Raw genomic sequence first — 26,567 nt, 5'->3', positions numbered from 1 at the left:
GCACACGGGTAGCGATAAATTGATAGGAGCGAAGTGTGATGCTGCTCCAAAAAGCTGAAAGATTCTTTGATTCATTTCCATATGAAGACAATCTCCCACGTGAGGCTGTACAGAATATAATGTTTACATTTCACATTTAGTCTGGTGGTTCTACATACTTAGAGAAATTAACATCACAATATACAATTATAGATGGCAGCAGATCTGTTCAGCCCCCAGTGTATATCAGGTTTATTGTCAAAACACGCTATTTATCAGCTGTTTGCACGAACACAGCAAACAAGAACAATTTAAATAACTCAATACAACATGAAATTGGGACATAATTCCATATAGAATTACACTTTTATTGACAACTGCAGTGTCAGATTATTCAACCCACTGAGGAGCTTCCATCATAGAACACACAGTTACAAATCAGATGTTAAAATGTGGTGTCAACCTTCACACATGTACTTGTGTCCAAACTTCACCTCTATGGAAGTTGGTTTTGAATTACAATCACAAGAAACAATTGCAATGACATTCAGGTTTCTGAAAGCTGCTCTGTGGATCTATGAAGCTTCACTTTTTGTCCTATGAAGATATGTCTATCAAAGGAAGAAGGGACGATATGATGAGGAGAGCGTCCCACCGATAGTGACACATGACAAACAGATCTCAAAGTCTGCCAGTGTTTGGTTTCAGAGGAAGAAGAAGGTGGTTGTGGCAGGTAAACCCAGGAATGTCACAGAATCGGAGGCAGTTGCCCCCAAAGAACGGGCTAAGATTCTCCAGGAGGAATGCCAGGAGTCTGGTTGTCATCACGTTTGTAGCTTAGGGTCAACAGAGCTCTACGCTAGAGATGATAGATATTAAGGGAATGAACAGTCAGTAAATTAAGTATTTTAAGAAAAACACTGAGCTCTTTAAAACCATTGTCTGATCTTTCTTGCAAACTGCTGATAAATAATAAATTAGATAGTAAACCCAACATAGAATCAGTTCCACCTACCCAACACACCACCCCACATCAGAGGTTTGCTATTGTCCCCTAACCTGTTTGGAAAGTTTTTATTAATCAAAGTCACACAAAGGCACAACTGAATGAACAATCTTTATTGTTTCCCATTGCTTTAAAACATTCAAAATCTAATTGTGACTCATTAGTAAGCCTCTGGAGTACATCTGCTCTATACCGCAGACACAACCTCACACACTCGCATGTGCCTGTGTGTGTGAGACAGCATCTTTAATTACCCAGGTAACACAGCCAGATGCTCCATCACTCTGGCAATGGCAGTGATTAAAAACAGTAAAATATTCATTTCAATCAGACACCCACATGCACCATGTATAATTAATGCACAGCGGAAGGACACAGCAACTTTTACCACACATACACACACATACACACACATTTCCATCACTATATTCCCTCTCCTTGCTGTAGCCAGATGATGCATGTCTGTGTTTGTTGGGGAGATCCAAGAAATGGAATTGTGGATGAGCCACTTGGAGCAACAATCCACAGGGAGGTCAGAGTGCTGCCAGACTGCATTCTGGGACATTATTCAGCCACCTACACAGCAGATGTGTCGGGTTGCTCTCTCGCTGCCCCCAAGTCTCTCTGGGAGTGCTTTTGTTGGGGGGGAAAACACCATCTAGAGTTTGTCGTCTATTGTGCGTTCAACTTTCTCTGCTGTGGGTGTGCAACATTTTCTGATCCGTCTTCAGCTTTTCAGTGCAACTTGTCAATACCTTGAACTACCTGCGAGCAGTTTGTCAGCTGTCTGATGTCTCTGGTGGGCGGAAGAATATACAACCGAAAGAACGAAAGTAGACATCTGATTTCTAACTCACTCCATAGAACAATTCCTGTCTGCCCCCGGGCGACACACGTTAACACAGAAACAGAAATCTGAGCTTATGAGTGTAAAAATATTTAAAAAATTGTTTGATATTAATTTAGATATTAATTCAAATAACACCTGAAACAATTCTTGGCTTTTCTCCTTTCATTTCCCAAGATTCCAATTTGTCTATTTTCCATTTCTGTCCTTTCTGACCGTGGCCTTTGTTTCCTTGATTAAGCTCCCTGTTGCAGCATTGTTTAGACTCCTGCAGTGGGCTGCAATTACTCAGTGCAGTGTGTGTGTGTGTGTGTGTGTGTGTGTGTGTGTGTGTGTGTTGTATCCCGCTCATTGCAATTACCTCTGGGTGGGAGTGTGTCATCTGTTGCCTGTGCATGTTCCAGTTTGAGAGTATTGAGCAATTCCAGATGCTTCAGCGCATGCAGAACAAACGGGACGAGGAAACAAGAAGTGTCCATTAGAATAAACTGAGAGATGTTATCTCCTGCTCTGCAGCGGAACGCGTGGAGGTCTTTGAGACATGATAAGATTGATCTTGTATTCATGGGGGCAACAACGACATTACTAAAACACTTGGGTGAAGCCAAGTTAAGGCAAAACTTGTGGCTTTTATCTGATAGTGACGAGCTTGATGGCGCCGCCGCTACTTCAGTTCCCACACACAAACACAGATACGAACACTTCAGAGAGAAACTGCCAGCATCTAAATCTCTTCTCATCTTTCATCTACTTTCTAATCGGCTGAAGTGACAACAGAAAGGTTTTGATGTTCTTATGCAATGTCAGGCTGATAATTTCCTTTTATTCTCTCGCACAACCTACATATTACATTGTGTTTTCATAATGCTGTCATCTTTGATCCATCTGAATTTTAGATGCAGTTGGAAAACAAGACAAGAATGACACTTTTTTTTTTTCCTGCCAATTGCAGAGACGGAGCACATTCACTCGGCTTTATGGATGTGCACAGACCAATATTATCTTGGCTCTGCACAAATTCTATCACTACCACATTTTCTATGACACAGCCTCAAATAGAGACCTGCACTGTTCACAGCAAACTGACAGGCCTTGAGTTTAAACACGCAGCAGAAATGAAATAATTTATCATAAACCGAAATAAAATGGTTCCGTTTTTGATTTCACAATTTACCCAACTGTGTTACTTTGTACCAGTACACACACACACACACACACACTAATAATATGTGACCCATAGCAGCCCTACTCTCTTCATTGTATAACGGCTTCCATGTGTTATTCCTATAATTTACGATGTCATCTTGCCTTGTTAAATATAATTTTACAAAAACTAATGGAAGACTCCTCGAAGCTTGGTGAGACATTTTGGCATTCTTGTGCAGAAGGCTGATTTTTTTTTTAAACCTGTAAACAACCTCTTATAAATTTACACCATTAAGCCCCTCAGGCTGGAGAAAGCGTCAAGTGCTGTGTGTGTGTGTGTGTGGGTGTGTGTGTGTGTGTGTGTGTGTGTGTGTGTGGCATGAGAATGCAGCAGTCATAATGAGAATGTAGATTTCCTCTGCCTTCCTCCGTCAGAGCCTCCAACACACACAAAAAAAGTGCCTTCTCTCTACTGCTGCCATGTGTCTCTGAATAATGAACATATTATTCTTCTAATGTATGGAATAATAGTAAGAATCATTCAAAATGTCTCTATTCCAGCTTATAAACTAAACTGGAATCTGAGTTGCCATCACAGATGATCAACATCCCATGAGCTCCAGTCTGCGTCCTGGTGTTGGAGGACAGAAAAAGGAGACTTGATGTAGTTTTTTAATTTGTGTTGAAATGACTCCAGCCAGAATATTGAACACCAGCCCCACCCTCTACCATACTTGTATCTAAGGGAAGAGTAGCAAAAAATGATCTCCTGGATGGTGACTGGAAGCTTCACCATAAAACTTTAAGGACAGTCTTTAAGCAGCAGTAAACAGTGTTGAATATACTATCTGACCAACATATCATCACTCACTTCTCCCTGCATTCATCGCCTGTTTGTACCCCCCGCCCCCTCGGCAGGAGCAGGACATGAAACGCGGGCAGCTACAGCTAACTCTGGACCTGCGGGTGGGATCATGCCTTCACTTTTTTGACCCACATTCAGGGAGGGAGGAAGGAGAGTTTGGGCGAACAGAGCTGCAGGCAGTCCAGTGTGGGGCGACTCCTGCTTGTCAGGCCAGTGGGTCGACTGTGGCTCTTTAGGGCCTCCTCTCTCGTGGGTCTGTGGGCTTTCCAATAAAACACGGACGCTCTTGGAGAAGGTGGAGCGAGGGTCCGTAGGAGGGAGAGCAGGGCAGACGCAGCTCTCCCTCAAGTCCAAAGCCTGGATGAAAACACAAAAGAAAATACATTCAGACACTCAGATGCAGGGCGGCACGGTGGCGCAGAGGGTAGCTCTAAAAACCAGAATGTGCAAAACCCTGAGGTGAATGTCTTAATCTTGAGATGATGAGCCTTTTATGACTGTTTACTGTGAATCAGAACAAGAATTCAGTCACTCTGAAAACAGATCATTCATCAAAATGCAGCTGTAAATCAATGTAATGCTACAGGACTGAGAGACGGAGAATATGAAGCATCAGACGACACCCCACCCGCTGAGTCAGTCCACGAGCACAACCTTCAAACGTGGTCAGGAAAACATCAGAAAGGCTCTTCTTGAAATAAATCCCGTTCAATTTGGGTGGGCAGAGCCAGCAGGGACAAACTACAATCACTTCCCAACAGTCAGACTCACTCTGTCTCACTCACCAAACTCATTAATCTCTCACTTAAAATCACCGACACACTCGGAGCACACACGTGCACTTGGCTTTCCACTCAACAGGCTCTTCCTCTCATGCTAGCAGGGGACTTAATGCGCTTTGCCTAAGAATGATGAGTGCACGAGGAGAGGCGGGGCGCCGTCAGAAGAGTTGGGTTAACTAGCCTGATGCCCCCCCCCGTTTCACAAGGTTAAAAACATCCCATTATGAATCACTCTCACCCGACAGAACTCAGCTGTTAAATGACTCCTGTGCACTGGATCAAACTGGAGCGTGGATAGTATTAGACACACACACACACACACACACACACACACACACACACACACACACACACACACAAAGGCAGCTGATGAACAATTAGTGGTTTACCCATCTGTTCAGCTTTTGTGCTCTGGGCTTGTGACGGTGAACCAACACTCCAACTCATCCTCAAGGTTAAACCGACGGCTTCCTAAAATCTTCGCATCGCTCCCCTCGCCTCAGACACACACACACACACACACACCTACTCGGACACACACACTTACTCACACACACACAGCTAAGTCCTGCTTGTAAGACTGTGGATGCCAATTCTTTCCACAGATTGAAGATTCTGTCATAACTGCTTGCTGATTTCCTTCTGGCCTCCAGATTCCATTGATTGCTTTGCCCCAGTGTTTGCTGAGTGTGTGAGGCTGGGAGACTGACCTGCTGCCGGGGGGGTGTTTTTTTGTAGATCCTCAACTTGAAGCCCCCCCACCCCGGAGGACATTTAGTTAAGCAAACATCCAGGCACCTATGTGGCAAAATGCTTTCGCTGTCTTCCTAAAACCTTGATTTTTTTTTCTTTTCCCCCACTGAGTCTTATCTTCCTCCGTACCTCCACCACATGTCTGCAGGTGGATTCCCATCTCTCCAGACACTTCATTAGTTCCATTAGGACTCCTTCCAATCTCTCCTGAAGCTACACTGTTTCTCGTGGAGGGCTTTCTCCACACATGGGGATCAAAGTCTTTAACTTTATTCAAACACATGAATCTGTTGACTTAAATAAATGCGGTAAAAATAAAGTTAAAGACCCATCGTGCTGTTATTTGGACTGTGGCTGAGTGCGTGTCTGTACCTGTGGTATGAGGCGGTCCAGCTGATTGGATCTATTCTTGTGTGATGGGTGTGTGGACAGCCACTCAGGAACGATGGGCCCTCCACTCATCTGGTCTCTGATTTCCATTTGTTGCCAAAACACAGGCCCGGCTCGCACGTCTGCACACGCCTAAGGAGACACCACCAGCAATCAGACACACACACAAACACACAGCGCGGCATCCTTCTGTCTTCTGCTGAGACAAAATCCTCACTTATCATGTCAGTTTACTTTAGTTTGACAACAGTGCCCCCTACTGTCAGAAAAGGGAAATAAACACATCACAGGACAAAGTTTGCTGTGCCAAAATGATGGTTACCATATGAAATGCTGAGAGAAATCCTTTATTTAAAAGCAAGGACTGAAAAATGCACCAATGATCTTTCTTTCTGTCATATTATGTTTAACTTGAGTGATTTAATAAAAGTGATTCAATAAAATTTGCAGACCTTGAAAAGAGACATGCTAAGAAAAAAGATTTGAGTCGAAGTTGTTGAGGCCATGATATTTATTTTATTCTCATGTTTGAGATGAGCTCTACAAAATGCTTAATCCTACATTGGTCACTATGCTTCTATTCAGGCCCACACATCCAGTTTGTTTTACAGAGGTTCCGTTATATTTTTGTCATCAGGACCATCTCTACAGAACAAAAACCAGCCTGAAAGCACAGTGAACATTTAGAGAAGCTTTTCAAACATATGGAGATCTCTTCCAGAGCCACACATTATAACATAACAGAACACACACACATTGAACTTCATGTGTAAATTCCTTTCAGTGTAACGGCCAAGTGGAGATGCCTTTACCTTAGCAGCCAACTGCAGTCCCACCTGATCCGCCTCGACCTCCAGTGTCCTGCTGTAGGGTCGACTAAAGATCAGCTAAGACAGAAAACGACTGCATGAGTTTGTACGAACATTGGGGTTCAAAATATTTTGGTTTGTCCAAATTCTCAAAAACACTGTTTTCAGGTAAAAGATTGAAGGCTGAGGTTCGGTGTGTTTTTAAGCATCTGCTGTTCTGGTTGCACAAAAGGTCAACGTTCTACTCAGATGGTATCATCAGACTGGGGACAGTCTTTACACAATAAACACAATAACAGATTTTCAAATCTTAGTAACAATACTGCAATATATATTGAACTATAGATTGTGTAATAAATTGTGTATTGTGTAGTGATATGAATTGCAGGATTCACATCAATACACAACCCTAATAAGAATTAAAATGTCTATATACTTCCCTTTTGAAACAACACCAACTCTACTCTCATGAGCTAATCAATCTGATCAATGATTGATCAGACAAATCTACAATAATAAAAATGACAAAACCTTTTAATCATTCTTTAATTACAAGAAGAAAAAAAAACTGGTGTTATTCAGCAGCCGTGGGTAAAATTGTGGGTCTCACCTGGGAAAGCTTGTTCTGCACCCACTGCCCCAGCAACGCCAGGCTGTCTCGAGGACACATGGCCCAGATGGCTGTCAGCAGAATTAGGGACAGGAGGTCAACAACATGAGACAGGCTGGCCTGTTCCGCCTGTATGAAGGGGGGGGGGTGACATGGAGTCAAGGCACGGGGTCAACAAAAAGTTTCTGAGAGGCAAAGAAGGCATCTGGAACACAGTGATTACTGCAATTTATTTTAGTTGAACTTTTGAGCACGAACAAATTTATTTTGTTTAAACAGCTAATCCAAAAGAGCACACATACTGAGAAACACCAGGCCCATCGAAGCTCATTCCCTCCACCTAATTAAAATCTCCTTCAGGCATTTCCTCCAAGGACATTTAAACTGTTATACCCACAACTTCATTAGGCACTTTTGAGATCAGGAAGAATGGACTTTTGTCAGCAAAGGAAAAAAACAAAACACAACCATCTGTGGAGCATTAATAAAGCGTGACGGTGTCTGAGGTCGACAGGACTTTGGTCATCACAGTTCAGACAGGATGAGTACATGGAGGTGATTGTCAGTGTGTCTTCATCACCGGCTGATGTAACAGCAGTGCAACGGATGACACTCCAGCCATAAGTATACTGAGAAGGATTGGGATGTCGATGAGAAACAATCAGGAGATCCCATGTTTAATGCACATATCCAGGCTTTACAGTCTTACCGGGCAGACACACTGAAGACTCTCTGTGTTTCTAAATGACTCCATTTTATTCTTAGAAATGATTTGGCCAATACTTATTTTCCTCATCCTCATGCACAGCGAGGTTTGCTACAATCAGCGAAGCCTCTCTGCAGACCGTCCACACGTCTTTGAACTCTGCAGCATCTCAGAATCAGGAGGTTTTATTCATTCTCCAGAGAACTAAACAGGTTTCCATGTGTTCTGCATGATAATCGCAAGTGCTGCGTCTTTATGTGTTCTCGGTGTGTTTCAAGGTCAGTCATCCATGCCAACTCCTCCAAGGATATTATTTTTTAAAAAGTAAAGTGAAAATAATAGGATTTAATATGGCGATGCTGTGCTGTCATAAACACCAGCAGGGGGGTTAAGTACCGGTACTCACAGTGTGTCCCAGCATGGCGTGAGCCATTTCATGGCCCAGGACGATGGTGAGCTGATGAACATCAGCCACAGCCTCCAGCATCCCCGTAAACATGAACACTTCCCCATTCTGTGTTTAGGGAACATGAACATGTGTTTGGAAATACACTTAACGGGCATGATAAAGTAGACGATATCTTTAATCCAGTCAGTTGGGGTAAACAAAGTCAACAAACCATTATTTATGACCTCTAATTCTACAGATGTGTTTCTGTGACTCACTGGGAGGACAAAGGCATTGACATCAGGACTGTGGACCACATGGACGTTCCAGGTGACATCAGACACTTCAGGAATGTCCTTGTTTCTTTGTGCGAGGTGCTGCACCACCCGCTCCACCACCTGGTGACGGGGGTCAGCGGCTGGAACCAGCAGCTCTGCAAACTCCTCCATGTACTGAATATACACACACACACACACACACACACACACACACATGCTTGTCCTCATGCTATTGTATTTCTCGTCCATCCATCTACTAGATGTTACTCTACATGTCATTACTGTTTTACCCTAAATTAATTTAGCTAAAACTGTGTTATCTCTAACACTAACACACACACACACACACACACACACACACACACACACACACACACACACACACACACACACACACACACACACACACACACACACACACACACACAGAGATCACGTCATCACACCATCTCACCTTCTCTGAAGTCAGAGCTGCCAACTCCATGAAGCTGTCTTTGTTGAACACCAGCAGGCGGGTGCGTCCAGTCACTGGCGACTGATCCAGGTGGGTCAGGAGGAAGAGAAATAGAATCACCACAGCGAGGCCTGCCCATGCTGCCAGGTGCCAGCGGTGCTGCCAGGTCCATTCACGCATGAGCTGCTGTCGGTTTGCTGGTAGAGCCTTCCACCACTTTCTTATACTCCTAAATAAAAGAGCAAATCCACGTCTGTGATATCCATTCATGTAGCTCACATATCCACATGCCTTGAATTAAAATCATGTACCGCCCTACAGGGACAAAGAATTAAAAGAAAGGAACATTTCTCAAACTCCTTTTAAGTGTGGGAAATTTGCAATTTTGGAAGTTTGAAGGAAATACACGTGGAAAAATCATCAGCAAAGGTTCCCATTAGAAAAGAAGGATTTCAAGTGCACCCACTCTGATCAATATTCTACTTTTCAAAGAGGGTCTCATCATGAACACAGCATCACAACAGAAATTAGATCACGACAATGTGACAAAATAATTGTGATTGTTCAGATGAAACATTTAAATCAGACTTCTCAAAAATACTGTTTTCCCTCAACAATATCTAACAAAACAAATAAAATAATACTATTATAATACAATGAGCTCCATGTTGAGGTGCTGAAATCAAATCTCTCATGTGAAAAATGAATCAATATAATGAAACCTGACGGCTGTACTGGAGCCTCACGTATGGCAAACTTCATTTTCATCATCAACTCAAGTGATTAACTTTACAAGTACTTTATATCCTTCACATTAGAGAAACAAGCCAGACAAGGATGAAGATGAAGATGACACCACAGGGTCATCTTCAAAAAAAATACCTTTACTACCCCTCACTCGCTCCCCCAACTTCCTATCGTACATCTTCTTTATCCTAGATTTTTCTTATTTTTCAAAATAATGTTTGAAAATAACAACAACAAAAAAACGAGCATGTAAAGAAAGTATTATCTAGTGTTTTGTGATTGTCATGGGCTGTGTGTCAACGTGTCAGGTACACATTTTATGGTCACAAATAGTTTTATTTTTACTAGTTACTCAAGGGAATGATTGATGGATGGATTTATTTCATTTTTTTATTTTATTTTTCCTACCTGCCCAGTATTACCGCCATGAGTTTCTGGAGAGGTTTAAGCACCATCCACAGCACAGACACGGGCAGTGCCCTCACCGGGGATGAGGTGTGGAAGTGGTGTCCCCGCTGCCTCAGGACAGGGCCATTCATCGGGGAGATGATTGTGGGAATGAACCGTAAATCCGCTGCTCTCCCATCGCTACACAATAAGACAGGTGACGCTGTCGGAACGGCACAGTTTGATTTGTGGTGGAGGATCTGCTGGAGCCCACGTCCGGGTTGTTTGAAGACCAGGGGGTTTAATGTCAGACGTGAGGAAGGACATCTGATAAGATTTAGCCTGTGTAAAAACATGATCGCCCCGAGTAACCTTCATCTACTGCTTCGCCGGCAGAATATTACTCGGTGGCCAATTAAAATTGTAATAAAAAATATTTAACAGTGCCGTTATTCACCATTTCAGTGTGGAAATTTTCGTCAAATAATGTAAAAGTTATTCTTATATTCATAAAATATTAATTTCATACCGCAAAAGTCTTTCAGCGGTCAATGTCATTGATCCCAGCGGACGCGAACCCAAACCCTCATGGTGACCAACATCCAATAAAGGCCAAGAAAATGTCCGAATGTATTCTAAAATGTTATTAAAACAGGCTGCCAGGTCTGTTTCAAGGCACAACAACAAAATTTGGTTTTGTTTTGACTGACAGGAGCCTGAAAGTGCGACGGTCCTGCTGCCAAAATGACCCCCCTGAAACAACTCCGTGAGAAACGTTCCGGGCACCTGTCACCACGCTGACTGGTTTTAGTTCATAGATCGTTTACTTTCGGACATGACTAAAAATTTTATAAATATAAAAATTATATGGATGACAAGCTTCTACACAAACATGAAACAAGAACAAAGTTTATGAAAACACGATTTTATTTCCGTGTTCAAAAAAAAAACTGAGAAACTCAGTGAAACACTATGACTAGAAAATAAAGCATCAGAAATATTAATGAGTTTAAAAAGCTAATTATATTTACATAAAATGTATGAATGACAATAATGTGTTGCATCACAATAAATAGTCGTGCTCTGCTGAAAGAACAGAGCCCAGATGTAACACTGTGCTGCTGTCTGTCTCACAGGTTGTGTCAGTGGTGTGTGTGGCTGCTGGTACGCTGCTGACCGGAGCTCTGCCTGCATCTCTGCTGGAGTGTCTTCTTCCTTCTTGGGACTTCTCCTCACTGACCACATGAAAATAAGAAGGGTCGTTTGGGTCATCTGGTCTGAATAACATATTTGAAGATTCGCCCTCTTCATGTTCGGAGGCTTGCTGCTTGGCAATAAAGTCTGACTGGAACAAGGCCTGAATCTGGGTGAGGAAGAGGTCTCCCTCTTCATCTGGTAGGGGCTCCAGGTACCTGGCCAGAGAGGACAGCATCTAAACAGAGGCAATTAATAGAAGAGATGAAGTGAAATGAGACAAAGGAGGTAAAACAGATGTTTAATCAGTAGGTGCACTGACAGGCTAAACAGACCTTCTCCAGACAAGTGAGATGAGAGTCTTTTCGGAAGAATTTGTCCATGTGGACACTCCTGCACAAAGAAGAGAAAGAGCTGTTTAAACACTCCACCATTAAGCTTTCCAAATAAGACAAAACGTTCAAAATCACATAAATCAAGAAACAGAATGAGACTACACGTGTCAAGACGACTGCTGCAGTCCTTCTCTCTCACCCGGGTGATTGACTGTATTTGTTGATGATCCACTGAGCTCTCCTCAAGGTCTGGGCCCAGTCTGGAATGTCTTGTGATGACAAGAAATCAAATCTGTAGGGCAGTTCTGGAAAGAGGCAGAGAAAGGCTGGGCTAGAGGACAAACTGTGTGCTGAATCCACTGACTTACATTATCAAATTGATTTTAAAGCCTCTTTATCTCAACCGTTTAGACGATTTGAATCTTGTGTAAGTTTTCTCTCACATACTCTGTGGACCTGAAGGCTCCTGGCTCTCTTTCACCAACAAACAGGTGGTTTGGGAGTGGGGAGAACAATGAGCTGGGTCATATGGACTCACAATCATCCCGATGAAGGGGGCTCCGCCTCGTGAAAAGTAACTCTGGAACAATCAGGACACAGTGAGTCAGATCACACACACTCTCATAGTCAATGCCAGTTTGCATGTTTGCTGATTTTACCTGGAACTGGTCCTGAGTGTTTATATCTCGTACTGAAGGGTTGGGGTGGAAGGAGGGATGTGAGTGGTACCAGCCCACCACACTGAAGCCCAGGGACAACAGCACGTCGCAGGCCTGTGTCTGAGACACAGGGTCCATCTCACACTGTAAACCGGTGCTCACACTGTTGCAAGGCTCTGCTGCACAGATCTGCACAAACACAGAAGGTAATTTTTCGCTAAATATTATCAATAAATCACTATCCGTCCCAATTCTCCACTTTGTTTTTCACTGACTTTCCTACCTTTAACACTTTCTCTTGTTCAATAAAAGTTCCGCCCAGCAGACCGATGACTTCCCCCCGAGACACATGGGCATGCTGGCGATCACAACACATTGGGCAATTTATGGAACCTCAGAATACGTTAAATGATGATGAACAAGAGAATAAATGAGACCTTTGTTTTAGTTTGTATAGTGATAACAGGTAATAATTTTTAGGGTTTCCCTGCAACTCCGTGAATAAACAAATGTACAGTTTATCAGTTCACACACACTGAGGATATACTAACTTAAAATATCAGTATGACTTATGGAGAGAACTGAATCCATGTGGTTGTGTTTCCAGCTGCATACCATGTCCATTATGAGAAGAGTCTCTGCACACACAATAACCTGGAATGGCTCCTGGGGGGGAAGCAAAGATTAACTTTTTACATCTTTTAAATGTAAGTTCCTTGAGATGAAGAGAAAAAAATGAGTATGTAGATACAGTAATCGATTCCAGAGGTGCATTTTACATATAGTGATTTTTACAACAGCAGGATGCAGAGCAGCTTGTCAAAGCCGATCATACTAGCTGGACCTCAATTTGAACAGTAACCGATGATGTGGATCAAGAACTTCACATTGCAAAAGCGATGATTGAGGTGACAAATGTTCCCTCACCTGCACATCCTCTCCAAAAGATCTGCAGGGAATCAACTGGAAAGGATCAAAAGACCTAGAACACAGAATAACATGATCACTAAATGCACACTTAGTTCAGCATGCGTTGAGTGGATCCTTCATGCTCACCCTCTGAATCTAGACATCTTGCAGGGTTTGGGCTGCTTTTTCATCTCCTCTCTCCTCAGAGCGAGTTCCTCAGCACTGAGATGCTGATGGAAACACCACCAATACAAAATCAGCAAATAAACCAAGTGATCCATAACATGAAAATGCTGCTTTGTGTGTGATAGCCTCCAAACCTCATAAGTCTGTCCCTCCAGGTCTTTAGGGTCATACCAGTTTCCCCATAGATCCCGTACACGGCGCTTCCTGGTCCGCTACAACAAGCATCCAGTCAGCAGTTAGCTCACAGTTCAGATGCCAGAGGTTTGGTGTCTGAGTTTAGGACCTGACGGGTACGTACCATGCTCTGCAGTCTCTGGGCAAGCTGGTAGGCCTCAAGCACATCTTTGCCCTCCTTATGTTTGGAGCGGTCCACCACCTTTGGCCGATTATAGACCGCTTGGTCTATGAGAGAAAAAGGTTCCACAAGAGAAAAAAAAAGCCAAATTTGGTTTTTGAGAACAGAAGAATGCTAAGGCTAAAGGCTAACAAAAATTACCACAGTTGAAGTTGATAGCTCCAATTAGCTCCAGGTAGGTATGTATTCTCCCAATGCAGTTGACGTCACCACAGTTCTTCAGGCCAGGACGGACTGATGTCTTGTTCAGGTATTTGGGCTTGCTCTTCAACCTTTGTAAAAAGAAAAGTAAAAAACATTTCTCCTGCAGAGCTGCGATGAAACAAGTTATTCGCCTTCTATTTACCACTGATCCAGGATGTAGTTCCGGATTTTTAGGTATCTTTCCGGGGTCTTGGATGGTCGTCCCTCAAAGAACTCTGGGATAGCTTGTTTCTCATCCTCAGTGATGGTATCCATGTCCATTTCTATTTCCAGCTCAGGAGGCTTGAGTTCCTCCTCTTCCTCATCCTCTTCCTGGTCTTCTGGCCTATCAGCAGAAACTAGCAGACAAATGCAACCTGAGTGTACATGAAATTGAGAAAGAAGTGGAGTCATCGTCATTTCCATAAGAACAGGAGTCTTACCTGTCCCATCGCTACAGGCCTCCCCCAGCTGGCCAGTCAGCACTGAGTTCTCATCCTGGGCAAACGGACCTTCATTCTCCTTACCCATCAGCTCCAGTTCTACCTGATCTCCTGACTGAATCTGAGCTGATGACACTTTCTCCTCAACTTTATCATCTAATGAAGTCACAAAAGCCTCCACTGAGCGAGGGACTGAAGATGAAGGATGAAGAATTTGTAGAGAAGTTGACGTGGGGCTAACTTGGGCCTTTGTTTCGGTTAAACTGGCCGTTTTCTGATCCTCTGCAGGGTCGACTGCCTGCATAGAGGCCGTGAGTAGCTCTGATTCATAGTGTTCAGATTTAACCGCAGTCTGCAGTTTATCATCACCATCTTCATCATCACTTAGTCCGTCAGTGATGTCTATCTCCTCGTTTTCATCATCAGAAAGTTTCTCTATTCGTACAGCGTTAGTGAGAGAGGATGCACAGCTGGCAGCCGGCTGACGAGGTTGTAGGTGCACAACCGCTCCAGCAGAGGGGGCTGCAGCTCTGGGTTCAGATTTAACCTGAGAAAACAGATTTTTATTGGTCTCATTTTTATTTCTAAAAACAATGAAAAGAATGCATTGTGGTTGCGAAATAGTTTGTGTAATAAGGAAAGGACGAGCTTGCTTGCGGAATGCTACTGAGTACATCCTGTGTACTGGTTAGGTCACACCATAACAGAGACAAAAGAAACTATTACCTTGTGTTTCAAATACTTCCTGGCATAACTCTTGACCTGAAGAACAGAACGGCTGCCCACCAATTTGGCAATCTTAGTCCATCTTCGACCAAACTGAGCCTTCAGACAAACATCCATTAGCCATCTAGAACACACTCTCAAAGTGCCTGCATACAAGCTGTGTTAAATCTGTTACAGGACTTGTGTTAAGAAAGGAAGATTACCAGGCCCTCTTCAAACAGGTCCTTCTCCTGTTTGGACCAACGGGAAGAGGAGCCAGAGGCTGAACTTGAGGTCTTTGCGGGAGACCTGGACGCAAAAAAACCAGATGTGGCACATTAGGAATGAGCTGCTGTGTTTGTGTGAATGCGAGAGGAAAAATTGACTTACTTATTTGCTGTAGTTTTATTGTTAGTGTCACTTTCCCAGATATGATCTGTGAGCTTCTCACCTGAAAGGTAGTATCTAAAAGTATAGTTAAGGACTGAATGATATGATAATGAGTGCCATCCAAACCATGTAGCTGAACAAATAAACAACAGATCGTACAGTAACTCAGTTTAACATTTCGCAAAGATGGCACTTATTGATTCAATTACACATAAATTACTTGATAACATTCCATGAGATTGTTTATAATTGTGGGGTACGTGCAGTGGTAGGCGGTCAGGGCCAGCAAGGCCTTCTCTGCTGGTCTAACATAACCAGAAATCATGATATTTATGATAAAAGTTAATTATATTTTAATGCATTTTCTTTAAATACATATATTCAAATATGTGTATAAATATATATCATTATACACTGGGATATAATATGACATAGGCCTACACTGGGTCAGTGTTCTATTTTTAGGTTAGAGAGGTTTTATCCAATCAGAATTCAGCTGGCTTGTGTTGCCAGGTTGAATGAAATCTGCCCAGGACTTTCAGAATCTAGAATGCAGGTCTCCCTGCACTGTGAGTGAGAGGGAACATATAGTTAATAGACAGATTCGATAGCCAATCAGATCACGAGTTGGCCACTAAGACCTTCTGCTGGTCTCACGTTCACCTGACATGTACGTGTCCTGTGATTGGATACTCACTCTGAGAAGGCGGCGCTATGCAGACGCTAAAGAGAAGCTCTAGTGAGATGAGGGTCCAATCCCTGAAGGAGCTAACCTGTTCAAACTAACCTCTTCTAGCTAACCTCTTCTAGCTAACCTGCTCTAGCTAATCTGAATTAGCTAACCTGTTTTAGCTAACGGAGTGTTCTTGAGGAAAGAAAGGACAATGGATTTTGTGTTTAAACAAGCCGTTTGAACAGCTGTTTTGGTGAGTACAAGCATGTCATTTATAAGTTTTCATATTTAATGTTATGGTAATTCAATTTTATTTATATCAAATCAATTGTAACGAAATAAAGGCAAAAATACTAAAAAGAAATTCTTGCTCTTCTGTGATGCGTGTAAATAATGTGGTGCACTTGTGCAGCTGTGTGATTGTAGTCGAAATACACAAAGAGACTTGTGTCCCTGCTGTAAAATAGCCTGTGTTATACATGATAGAGGTGATGCAACATCTAGTAATGTGTTAGTGTATGTCTGTATTTCGTTTCTCTAGCTGTGGTGTCATAGATGATTATAGTAGGTTTTGTTGTGACATGCAGGGTTCTTCTGTGCGAGTGACAATAAAAGGAGTGGGGCTGACGCTGGTTTTTGTCCCATTTGAGAGAGGTTATAAACACCTCAGTCCTGAACGCTACATAGGTGGAAGTGGTGGGAGCAGCTTATAGTATTATGGGTTGTGTTTATTCACGTTTCACTAAGGACAACATCACTGAAGGCCTAGGTGTGAAATGCACGGCCCGCCACTGGGTACGTGCCGAAAAAGAAATCATCAGCATTGGGAGATTAAGGGGCAACTGTTCATTCAAAAAATGTTAACTGTCTTAAAGATTGTGAGATAGGACGTTTTATATTTTTTTAAACTACACTTTAACTACTTGCCTTATTTTTCATCTAGCTTGTAAAGTGAGGTTAATAGTTGGATTATGGTTTCCGTCAATGCAAATGCAGTATCGTGTTAGGCTGGAGGAATAAACTGCTTTTTTAAAAATTCATTCCTAGGCTTGGGCTACAGGTGCGACCCCTAGCGGTAGAGATACACCACCACATCATCGATTAAAGGAAATTCTGCATTTATAAATTCATCATTTTGATTTAAGCCCTGTTATTATTATTGAAAAATATTCCAAAAAAAGGGGTCACGTGTAAAGTCTGGAAAAAAAACCTGCAAACGGCAGTGAAGCCATCAATACAACATGACTTGCAGTGTTGTGGTGCAGCCACGGTCCTTGAAGGATACCGTTCCTCCAGCAGCATTTTCTCGATAGCTTGTTTGTTCTCCGGGCTAATGGAGCTGTCCAGCTCCCAGGGCTGCTCGACACAGAAACAGAGGAGTTATTAGAGCCACCGACGGTCACCCACGATTCAGACGCGTTCATCGAGCCATACCAGTATCCCGGCATTGCGCTTCCACGATGTTTGTACGAACTGTTCCCGGATTAAACCTCCATCCAGTTCACTGCGACACACAGAGCAGAAGATGGGCAGAGGAGACACTCGCTATGTCCGCAGGGCAGCTATCGGTCAGCCCCAGCTGTAACCCGCTCCCCGGTGGGATGAACAACTATACCCGTGTTAGTCTAAACTAACGTGGGCTACAACCAACAAGGCAAGCTAACGCAATAAACGTCAATTCGCCTGACAAGGGAAGCATCCTTACCCAATACTGCTTTCAAATCCCTCTCCTTCGATGTCAACATCCACATCGTCCTCCATGTTGGTGGATGAACGTCAACACCAGAGCGGACGGAGGTTCATCGAACGCAGCGTTCAGCACTTCTTACAACGCCACCGTGTGGCGGGAGGATCGAACGTCTCCAGCTGGATGGTTCTGAACGAGTTAGTCAAGTTTCTGACCAAAAGTTTATTCTTTTATTATTTGTCCCATGGGGTCAAAAGATATATCTTTTATATTTGTTGGAAATTCCGTAACATTACCAAATAACCCCCATGTTTGTTTACAATATGCTTCTACAGGGTGCAATTTGTCAAAAAGCAGAGGGATGTCTTTCATAGTTTTTTTAATCATGAAAAAATAAGTAGGCCTAATCCCTTTTTAGAGTAATGGTAGCCCCCCATGAGCCTAAATTTGTAGCAGTTGAACTTTAATATTTAATACAAACTTAAAAAGACATGAAAAGCCCCATTAGATTCAGATTTCACGTCATGTCAAATAACGCAGCAAATGTAAAAATGAGTGAATAGTTTGCTCTGATCTCAGACTTCATGTGGCCTATTCAGCTTTCCTGTTGGCACGTCCTCTGCAGCATTTAGTCCTTTTATCCAAATCTGAGAACTTCTGAGTTCTGAAAAATACTGGGTGGGTTTAAGCACTTCAGCAATAAGTCAGTGAATACAATATTCAGTCAAGTGTCATGTTTTATGTTGGTGCATGTAACCCAGTCCATAATACCCAGTATTCCCATATTCAATTTGATCTTTATTGATCAATTTCATAGCATCAAACATTTCAATTAGGTGTTATTGCGTATTGAGCTAAAAAGTAAATTATCCATTTTATTTGCTAGAATTTTAGACTGATGAAAGATTGACGAGCTATTTCCACATTGATGACAGCTATAAACGCACCCGCAATAAAGAGTCAGAAAACAAGTTGAAAGACAACAACAAAAAAAGCTTTATTTAGAAATTCACAGTTTCTAATGGCACTACTGTTCTGTAGTAACACTCTCTTGCTCAAAAATACTGTGCAGTTTTTTTGAGCAATCACAGAGAGAAAGGATAGAAGTTGACATAAAAGATAGAAAAACACAAAGGCATGAGGAGCCATATAAGAACAATCTCTCAAAATTCATTCTCACAGTTCGCTGTTGAGAGTTGACTGCATTCCAAGTCTCTCACAACACAGACACACATTTGAAATCACTAATAAATTCCCCGCAAGCATCAAAGTTTTAACACAAAGGCTCCTGCACATTAAACAGTACAACAAAAACATGAGTTTGTGTTGTGGAACATACATAATCACATTAAGTGTTCAAATTCATACCCATCTGCTGCCTTCCCTTTATTCACCAACAATTCATTCTTTTAGTCACAAACTACATTTACAATACAAAATGTGCAGACACAAGGTAAAAAAAATGTAAGTGAACAACGGATTGGGTGATAAAGGAGAGTGAGGGTCCATGGAAAGACCAACTAGTCCAGAAAACAAGCATGTGGACTCAAAGCATTTCATTTCTCCTAATGGGAACACGTTGGAGTGGTCAATAAAAGCAGGCATATTAAAATTTTTACTTCACAGTCACAGAAAGTTGGGCATTGGGGGTGAGGATAGCAGAAGTGCTCATGGATAAAGAGATGCTAAGAGGAAGAGGAGGTAATGGTGCTGTTTGGGAGAGAAAAGTCTGTCTCTGTCAAAATGTACAAACCACACAGACCCACTCAGAAACTGTTCAAAAACAAAAAAAGACAACCGCTGTTATTACCTAATACTTCCAATGGAGCTTGAATGACAAACTGATTATAACAATAAGTCACTCACCAAATCATCACCTGGGTGAATTAAAATCAGTTAGTGACCCAACAAAGACACGGAAGACTGGACCTGATGCAGCCATCTAAAGCTGCCGCAGGACATGTGACTGACTGTACATGTGTGATGTGACAATGTCACAACCCAAGACGAAATGTACCACAAAAAAAAAAAAAGATAGTTGAGCCATTCACCACGCGCAAGTATGGTCGAGTGTATTGCACTGGAACATTTCTATGTAACATACTCACATGGATAAACACCTGGGACTCTGTAGAATAAGGAGACTGACAAGCCAGTGGATGGGTTAGAACAACAAGTAATCTTTTAAATAAATAAATAGATAAATAAAACTGGCCTGTCAGACTCGGCTCTCAGGTCACAGCAGGATGTGTGTTCACGAAAGAAGCGTAAACATTCAGTTTTGTCATCCAACATGCTTCTATGGCACACTGTACCCTGAACCTGAAACGTTTGCCAACATTATTTGAAAATAATTTAAAGCACGCACACAAACACGCACACAGACACACAAGCAAAGCAAAATTTTGACTGTGGCTCAGTTACAGATGGAAAACAAAAAAACTGACAAGACAAAAAAAAATCTCCACGGCTCACCTCTAGCCTGTCCGGACCCATTTTAACTCTACCATAATCAGAATATCTACTGTAACAGTGTAATTTCAGTTAACTTAAAGTGTCAAAAAGTGGAGTCCCAGCTCACACAAACTGACAGAAGGTCATTGAGAACTAGTAGAATCTGCTGCCATCGTATGTGAGGTACATTGGAAACAGAAAGGACCAATATGTTTGGACCCTTAAGCAAACAGTCGTTCTTCATTTAGGTCTGGTGGTTTGGAACAGACTGACAGACGGAAACAGCAGGTAGTTTAGGTGAACAACTGGTCCCACATAAATGAAAGACAGAGGAAATCAAAAGATGGCAAAGGATGAAAGGAAGAGATAAGGAAAAGCGAAGTCATTTCTCATGCTCTGTGGTTCTCTTCTAACGAGGCATTTCATCCAGAAACAGCAGCTAAAACTTCTGTGTTCCCATCGATGAAGGAACTCTGAAGGAGGACAGCGTTCCTCCTCGCTGCGCTGAGTCTGGGGTATAGCGCTCACCGGTGTTCGGCTGTCATGGGACAATGTGCTTATCCAGTTGGAAATTTAAAAAAACTCGAGCATACTTCAATGTATTTGACTAGTGTCATCGTTCCTCTCCCCATCACACTGTCTCTCTAGGACCACACCAACATGTCTTTGAATGTCAGGTCTTTAGCTTTAAAAAGTTCAAGAACAGTTATAAAGGCACATAACCTTAAACAGGTCTTTGACGTGAGTGGATGAGAACCGGATGGTGCAGAGTTACTGCTGGTTCAGCTCCAGGGTGTTAAAAATCTGATTCTTTGGGATGCAGTAAGATCTCACATCCTTACTATAAACGTCTGCTACCATTATGTGAGTGTGTGTGTCTCTGTGTGTGTGTGTGCATATGCGTGTGTGGATAGAAAGTTTAGTACGAGTTGTCAGACATGTCCGGAGACAGCTGTCACACCAATGGTCCCAACACTGATCTGCTTGTTTCCCTTCATAAGATGCTGCAGGCTGGGCAGAGATCCGACACCCTCTCCTGGTATGGAGGGGAACTGCAGCTCTGTCTGAGGCAATTTCTGCCTCTTCATCGAGCGCTTCTCCTGGCGGGATTTAGCAAGAGGTTGATGCTGCGGGAAAACAACGTCGTGGCCGTTGCACAGGTCAGCGAAGGGTACTATCTGGGAGGGAGGGGGGAGGCAGCTTGCGTACCACTCTTCAGAATGGGTGGGTGAGCTGCTGCTGCTATTCTCCAAGGGGAAGTCCTTAGACGTGCAAGTTGGCAGTAATGACACTTCTTTCAGAGAAGAGGATGGAGGATTAGGTGCAGGAGGGGGGGGCATAAGAGGAAGGGGGGGAGGAGGAGGGGGCGGTGGTGGTGTTAGAGGAAGGGATGGCTGGAAACCGTTGCACTTGGGACCCCCATTTGAGATTAGAGGAGGGGGCTCAATGGCCTTCAGAATATCAGCCTTGTCCAAAGACTTTGACTTGCAGCGCTTTTTCTGCAGGAAAAGAAAAAACAGGAGGGGATGGTAGTTATTAGAAAGAGTTAGACACAGACCAGTCACATCAACCACTTCAACCAACGTGTGCTGGACACCAATGGCTCAGAGGAGGGTGGGCAGGTTAAAAATGGAATGATGAAATTATGGATTGGAAGAAACAAACTAATAACACAGCTCTAAACAAAGTTTTAATAGCTGACCTTCATCTGTGGAGGACTAGACACTCTACTGCATGCTTATTCACCTCAACACACATTAAAAAGGTGTACTGAAGAGGAGGTGAGATTTTAATATAAAAATATTTTTTTTATTCCGTGCAGTTGATACTAAATTTGCCCAGAAATGAAACAGTCAATGGAGTGGGCTGGATCTTAGCTCTACAGCTGTAATCTCGCCTTGGCTACGTCCTGACAGAAGACATCAGTGGCTGATGAGCTAAGTTACGCCCTGCTCTCGCACTTTGAATGCACAGACTGACTGACACTAGAAAACACACAGCAGCTGTCACAGCCAACAGCAGCAATTGAAACAGACACTGTACCTTTTTCTCTGGAGAAAACCTTAAAGGTTCTACAATGTATAAGTCATCTGGACCTACTGGGGAAGGGAGAGAGGGGCCAGGTTAATGATGGAATGGCAAACAGGAATACATACATGTAATAAGCATGAAGTGACATTGCAAGTAGCTGTATTGAGAGATGCAACACAAAAATATATCCTCAAATGATTTCTTCAAGTCTGAGGACAAGATAAATATTTCTACTGAAACTGGAAATAATTCAAGCATCGCATTTATTATTGATTATTACTTGCAAATGTCCATTGGCCAGCAAAGCATCATGCTCTCATATTATACTCCTTAAGCCGGCTTGGGGACACAAGGTGGCAATGACAGCTTCTCAGCCTCAAGGGCACACACGGGCGCATATGCTCGCACACACACACACACACACGTGCACACGCACCCGCACACAGGACATAATGACCAGCATGGGCAGTTTTAGGTTTAATGAATCAAACACTTTCATCTTTTACTGCTTGCTCCAGTTTCTTCTTTTGGGAGTGTGTCGCGTGAGGCACTGGCAACATCGGGGATATTGGCAAGTTAGCGCATGTGAGAGGAGATGGTGAAGATATAGATGGAATGAGAGTTGGGAACACAAAACACTGGGAAGCAGTTAGCTGTGATCACTCGGGTCACAAGAGCTGCAGCTATCTGATGCAACTGTCTTGGAAATGTTTACAGTAGAAATAATGTTGCTTGTTGGTCAAGGGCAGACAGAAGAGGAACCTCTAGGTCGTAAACTAGAAAAGGCGTGCAGTGTGTGTTCCTGTGTGTTTATGAGACAGGGCTCTTACCGTCTGTAGAGGACAAATGGAACGACTTGGAGCGAACAAGCGGACAGGTCACCCTGCGCTTTAGACTCATGTCATCATAGGAGGAGAAGCACCTATGAAAGAAAATGACATTAACTAATCGATGAGCACAATGCCTCCACTTCAACTTCTTGATGTTAGCAACAAGATATCAGGTGAAGAATGTTTGATGTAATATACTGAGCTGAAAAGCAGCGTCATAAAAATGGAAAACATGGCAGTCCTGAGGATGGTGAAGCAATACAGCTATAAATAAGATAGTGACTTAAAAGTAAAGCCCTATAAATGTCGTCTGTGTGTGTGAGTGTGTGTGTGTGTATGCATGTGTACGTAAGTGCATGCATCCAACCTCTTGGGGCTGGGGTAGTGGTTGCTCATTGGAAGGGTAGAAGCATTGTTGTTGGGGCTGGGAGTGGAGCTGCAGCAGCACTGAAGACACAGCAGAAAGCCCAGAGACAGGCAGAGGACCAGAGACACCACCAGGTAGCTCTGACGGTCAGATACCTGCAGGAAGTATGCATTTTAACACATGCATGTTAAAGTCTTTATCCACATCGACATGAACAAGGATAAAAAGACAAAAAGGCAAAACTGTAAATGCATTTCCAGTTTTAGGCCAAATTATAGCCTGGTTACCGTATTTATTCCAGTATAACGCGCACACGTGTATAACGCGCATCCCTAATTTTCAATTAAAAATCTGTATAAAATTTTGTTTCACTTTTTCTCGGCTCAGACAAAGCATTGTAAGTGCCAAACATTGTTAAACACGTGCGTCCATGATAAAAATCATTTATTGACAACGTAAACTATGAACACAATACCAAAATAAAATTAACAATATTTACCGGTATTTAAAATCCGTCAGAGTCCGATTCATCATCAGATACACCAGCAATGCTTACCGGTAACTCACGTTTCAGTGTGGCCGAGGCGAGGAAAGGAAATGAAGAGACAAGGCGTAGCTAATAAAATGCTAATCAATAATCAAATATCATACGTCACAGCGGATAATAAGAATTCTCGGAAATGACACCATCCGACAAGGTCTGCTGATGACGCATTTGATTATTGAATACCATTTCCTTGATTACGCCTCGCCTCTGCAGGAGTGATGCGCATGAGCCATCATGAATTACCGGTATTTTAGATCGCCCACGCAAATGATTTGGATACTGTTACTAAAAATCGACCATGGACGTTTTGTGGGTCGAGAGATGTGGTTGCATTCAATGTTTTGCGATTGTGGTCAGCGATATCTACGACCAATAAGTCATTGCGCAAATAATACTGTATACTAATACATCTAAGCGTGTCACCCCAGCCCTCGTTTATAACGCGCACCCAAACTTTGAGTTCTTTTTTTAGGTAGAAAATTTTGCGCGTTATACTTGAATAAATACGGTACATCTTACAGTCCTCAGTTCTCAAACCTTACAAGACAACCAGACATCAGTTCTGACGATTTAAAACAAAAAAAAAGTAGAAACGCAAAACTTAAGACCAGGGAAAGAAATTGCAATCGATCTGAGTTTCGTTACCTCTCTCTGCAGCTGGCCGACTGTCACTGTGAGATTGATCATCATCTTGGTAACGCTCTCCAGCTGGCTCTGCAGGACCTGGATGGACTCAGTCTGCTTCTGGTCCTGAAACACAGGACCAACATTCACACGTCAGTCACCACTATGAAGCCCTGATCTCTTGTGTGTTTATGTTACAATTGATCTGAGCTCCTTCAAGTGAACTGACCTGCTCCTCAGCAATGCGTGAAGTGTTCTGAAGTTTTATGATGGTTTTATTGAAAGCTCTTTGCATCTCTTCCATCTGTTTACGATATCTGAGCCACACAATCATAAATTATATTTAATAGTGAAACGATGGTTCTTGATTATATAAATCAAATGGAATTCAAGATAAAAATACAAATAAGGAGTCGTCAAGTTACGATCACCTTGCTGTGTCTAGTGTCATACCTCTGGCTGAGCTCCTCCAGGTATCTGCTGGACAGACTCATGTTCACCTCCAGGGCTTTAATCCTGTTGTTCAGCCTCATGAACACGCTCTCTTTCTGGCTGGAGCTGTGCATCACTCCCCCATTCAACAGCGCACCATTCCCATTTACCGTTCCACTGGCGTAATCTCCTCCATTTTGCAGTTCTGCATAGAAGTCGGTAGTTGTCCGATGGCCATTGGTGCTCAGGATGTCCTCATCCACTGGTTCTTCCACCCGACGGGGCTCTCCGGCCTGACTGGGGGAGTCCCGCTGCTCCCAGTGTGTCTGAGATGTCTGGATATCATGTATTTGTGAGTCTCCATTGTCTGTGCTTGACTGCGCTGCATCTGAGTGTATGTCGGTCGGTGGTGCAGCTGTTGGCAGCTCAGTGGGAGGGGGGTTGAACTCTTCAGGCTTTGATGCAGTGGGAAGAGGCTGAACAGGCTGTTCTACAAGGGGGGGAACCACAACACCAGGGGAGCCTGTCTCTGAGGCTAAGGGCTGTGGAGGAAAGCTGACAGTAGGAGTTGAGGTGGCACTGCTGGCCATTAGTGTCTCTGGGATGGAGACAGCATGAAGGGGTGTAATAGGGATGGGGTCCAAGGCTGCATATTTAATGTGAGGAAGCAGCTTCTCGTCATGTGTGGGGGTTGGCAACGACAAGGAGCTCTGGATGTCTGACAGACTATCTGTGGGGATGATGGTGACCCTACTAGGCTCAAGGATGATGTTGAGCTCTGGAGTGTGGGCGTCGGGAGTGTTGGGATGTGTGAAGTGGACCTCACCCACGTTCATGCCCTCATTTTGGCTCATAACAGGCACATTGGGTTCTGGAGATTGTTCTGTGAGGGGGAGGACTTCTTTGACAGGTGTGGAATCAAGGGCGGGGCTCAGTTGAGGCGTGTGTGCTGGGAAGGGGGTGGTCTGATCGGGCCGTGTCTGCGCGTGAATGCTCAGCTGCTTCCTCCTGAGGCTGCGGAGTCTCTCTTTGGCCAGCCTGGCAGAGCACCAGCGATGGAGGAGCTCAGGCAGAGTGACCATACAGGACAGAGACAAGGAGGAGAAGGAGGAGAAAGGACAGTAAGTCTGACTCTCCCACTGGTTCCTGTCTCCTGCCTCCCTCGTCGTCTCCTCTGCCTTCTCCTCCTCTTCTTCCCCGTCCTCCATCAGGGTCACAGTAGTCTGTCTGGGTTCTTCATCTTCGTCCTCCTCTACCAGGGTGACAATTCGTTGGTCTTCGTGGGAGTCAGGTGGCGAGGGGGGTGGGTCACTGGAGGCAGCAGAGTCCTCCTGCTCTGCAGGCTCCGATCTGAAAAAAAAAACACAGGAATATTAGAATTTTGGAGGGTAGTGGAATTCAATTGTTGTAATAACA

General features: G+C 43.3%; 3 protein-coding genes across 6 annotated transcripts in view; all 3 read right to left on the bottom strand.

The window, feature by feature from the left end:
- Positions 1-395: 395 nt before the first annotated feature.
- oma1 (OMA1 zinc metallopeptidase) lies at positions 396-10,847 on the bottom strand. 2 transcript variants are annotated; one of them, XM_068319382.1, is made up of 9 exons: positions 10,677-10,847; positions 10,169-10,407; positions 9,014-9,242; positions 8,560-8,733; positions 8,300-8,407; positions 7,188-7,316; positions 6,581-6,655; positions 5,751-5,900; positions 396-4,200 (listed from the first exon to the last, which is right to left on the bottom strand). In XM_068319382.1, exons 2-9 carry the CDS (start codon positions 10,297-10,299, stop codon positions 3,862-3,864), a joined length of 1,335 nt encoding a protein of 444 aa, XP_068175483.1. In that variant the 5' UTR covers positions 10,300-10,407; positions 10,677-10,847; the 3' UTR covers positions 396-3,861. The 2 variants fall into 2 exon arrangements, with proteins under 2 accessions (XP_068175483.1, XP_068175482.1); XM_068319381.1 differs by lacking the exon at positions 10,677-10,847 and having other exon boundaries at positions 10,169-10,664.
- A 215-nt stretch (positions 10,848-11,062) lies between these two features.
- Positions 11,063-17,954, bottom strand: mysm1 (Myb-like, SWIRM and MPN domains 1). Its single transcript, XM_068320347.1, has 20 exons — positions 17,885-17,954; positions 17,614-17,683; positions 17,465-17,535; positions 15,507-15,581; positions 15,341-15,425; positions 15,138-15,236; positions 14,412-14,958; positions 14,132-14,327; positions 13,927-14,057; positions 13,729-13,832; positions 13,565-13,642; positions 13,392-13,474; positions 13,263-13,317; positions 12,951-13,001; positions 12,619-12,693; positions 12,336-12,524; positions 12,124-12,256; positions 11,876-11,981; positions 11,677-11,734; positions 11,063-11,579 (listed from the first exon to the last, which is right to left on the bottom strand). Exons 1-20 carry the CDS (start codon positions 17,938-17,940, stop codon positions 11,211-11,213), a joined length of 2,631 nt encoding a protein of 876 aa, XP_068176448.1. The 5' UTR covers positions 17,941-17,954; the 3' UTR covers positions 11,063-11,210.
- Positions 17,955-18,838: 884 nt separating this feature from the next.
- Positions 18,839-26,567, bottom strand: part of suco (SUN domain containing ossification factor) — a 36,120-nt gene continuing 28,391 nt past the window's right edge. For 2 of the 3 annotated variants that reach the window (XM_068319152.1, XM_068319154.1), the window contains 7 exons: positions 25,173-26,501; positions 24,949-25,036; positions 24,741-24,845; positions 23,549-23,703; positions 23,182-23,273; positions 22,364-22,419; positions 18,839-21,819 (listed from right to left, as the gene is read on the bottom strand). In XM_068319152.1, coding sequence (XP_068175253.1) covers positions 21,253-21,819; positions 22,364-22,419; positions 23,182-23,273; positions 23,549-23,703; positions 24,741-24,845; positions 24,949-25,036; positions 25,173-26,501 — 2,392 coding nt within the window. In that variant the 3' untranslated portion in view covers positions 18,839-21,252. The remainder of the gene's footprint in view (positions 21,820-22,363; positions 22,420-23,181; positions 23,274-23,548; positions 23,704-24,740; positions 24,846-24,948; positions 25,037-25,172; positions 26,502-26,567) is intronic. The other variant, XM_068319153.1, reaches the window with a different exon arrangement.

This window comes from Antennarius striatus, chromosome 7, assembly GCF_040054535.1.
Source record: "Antennarius striatus isolate MH-2024 chromosome 7, ASM4005453v1, whole genome shotgun sequence".
Taxonomy (NCBI): Eukaryota; Metazoa; Chordata; class Actinopteri; order Lophiiformes; family Antennariidae; genus Antennarius; species Antennarius striatus.
This window is presented reverse-complemented; position numbering and strand designations above follow the sequence as displayed.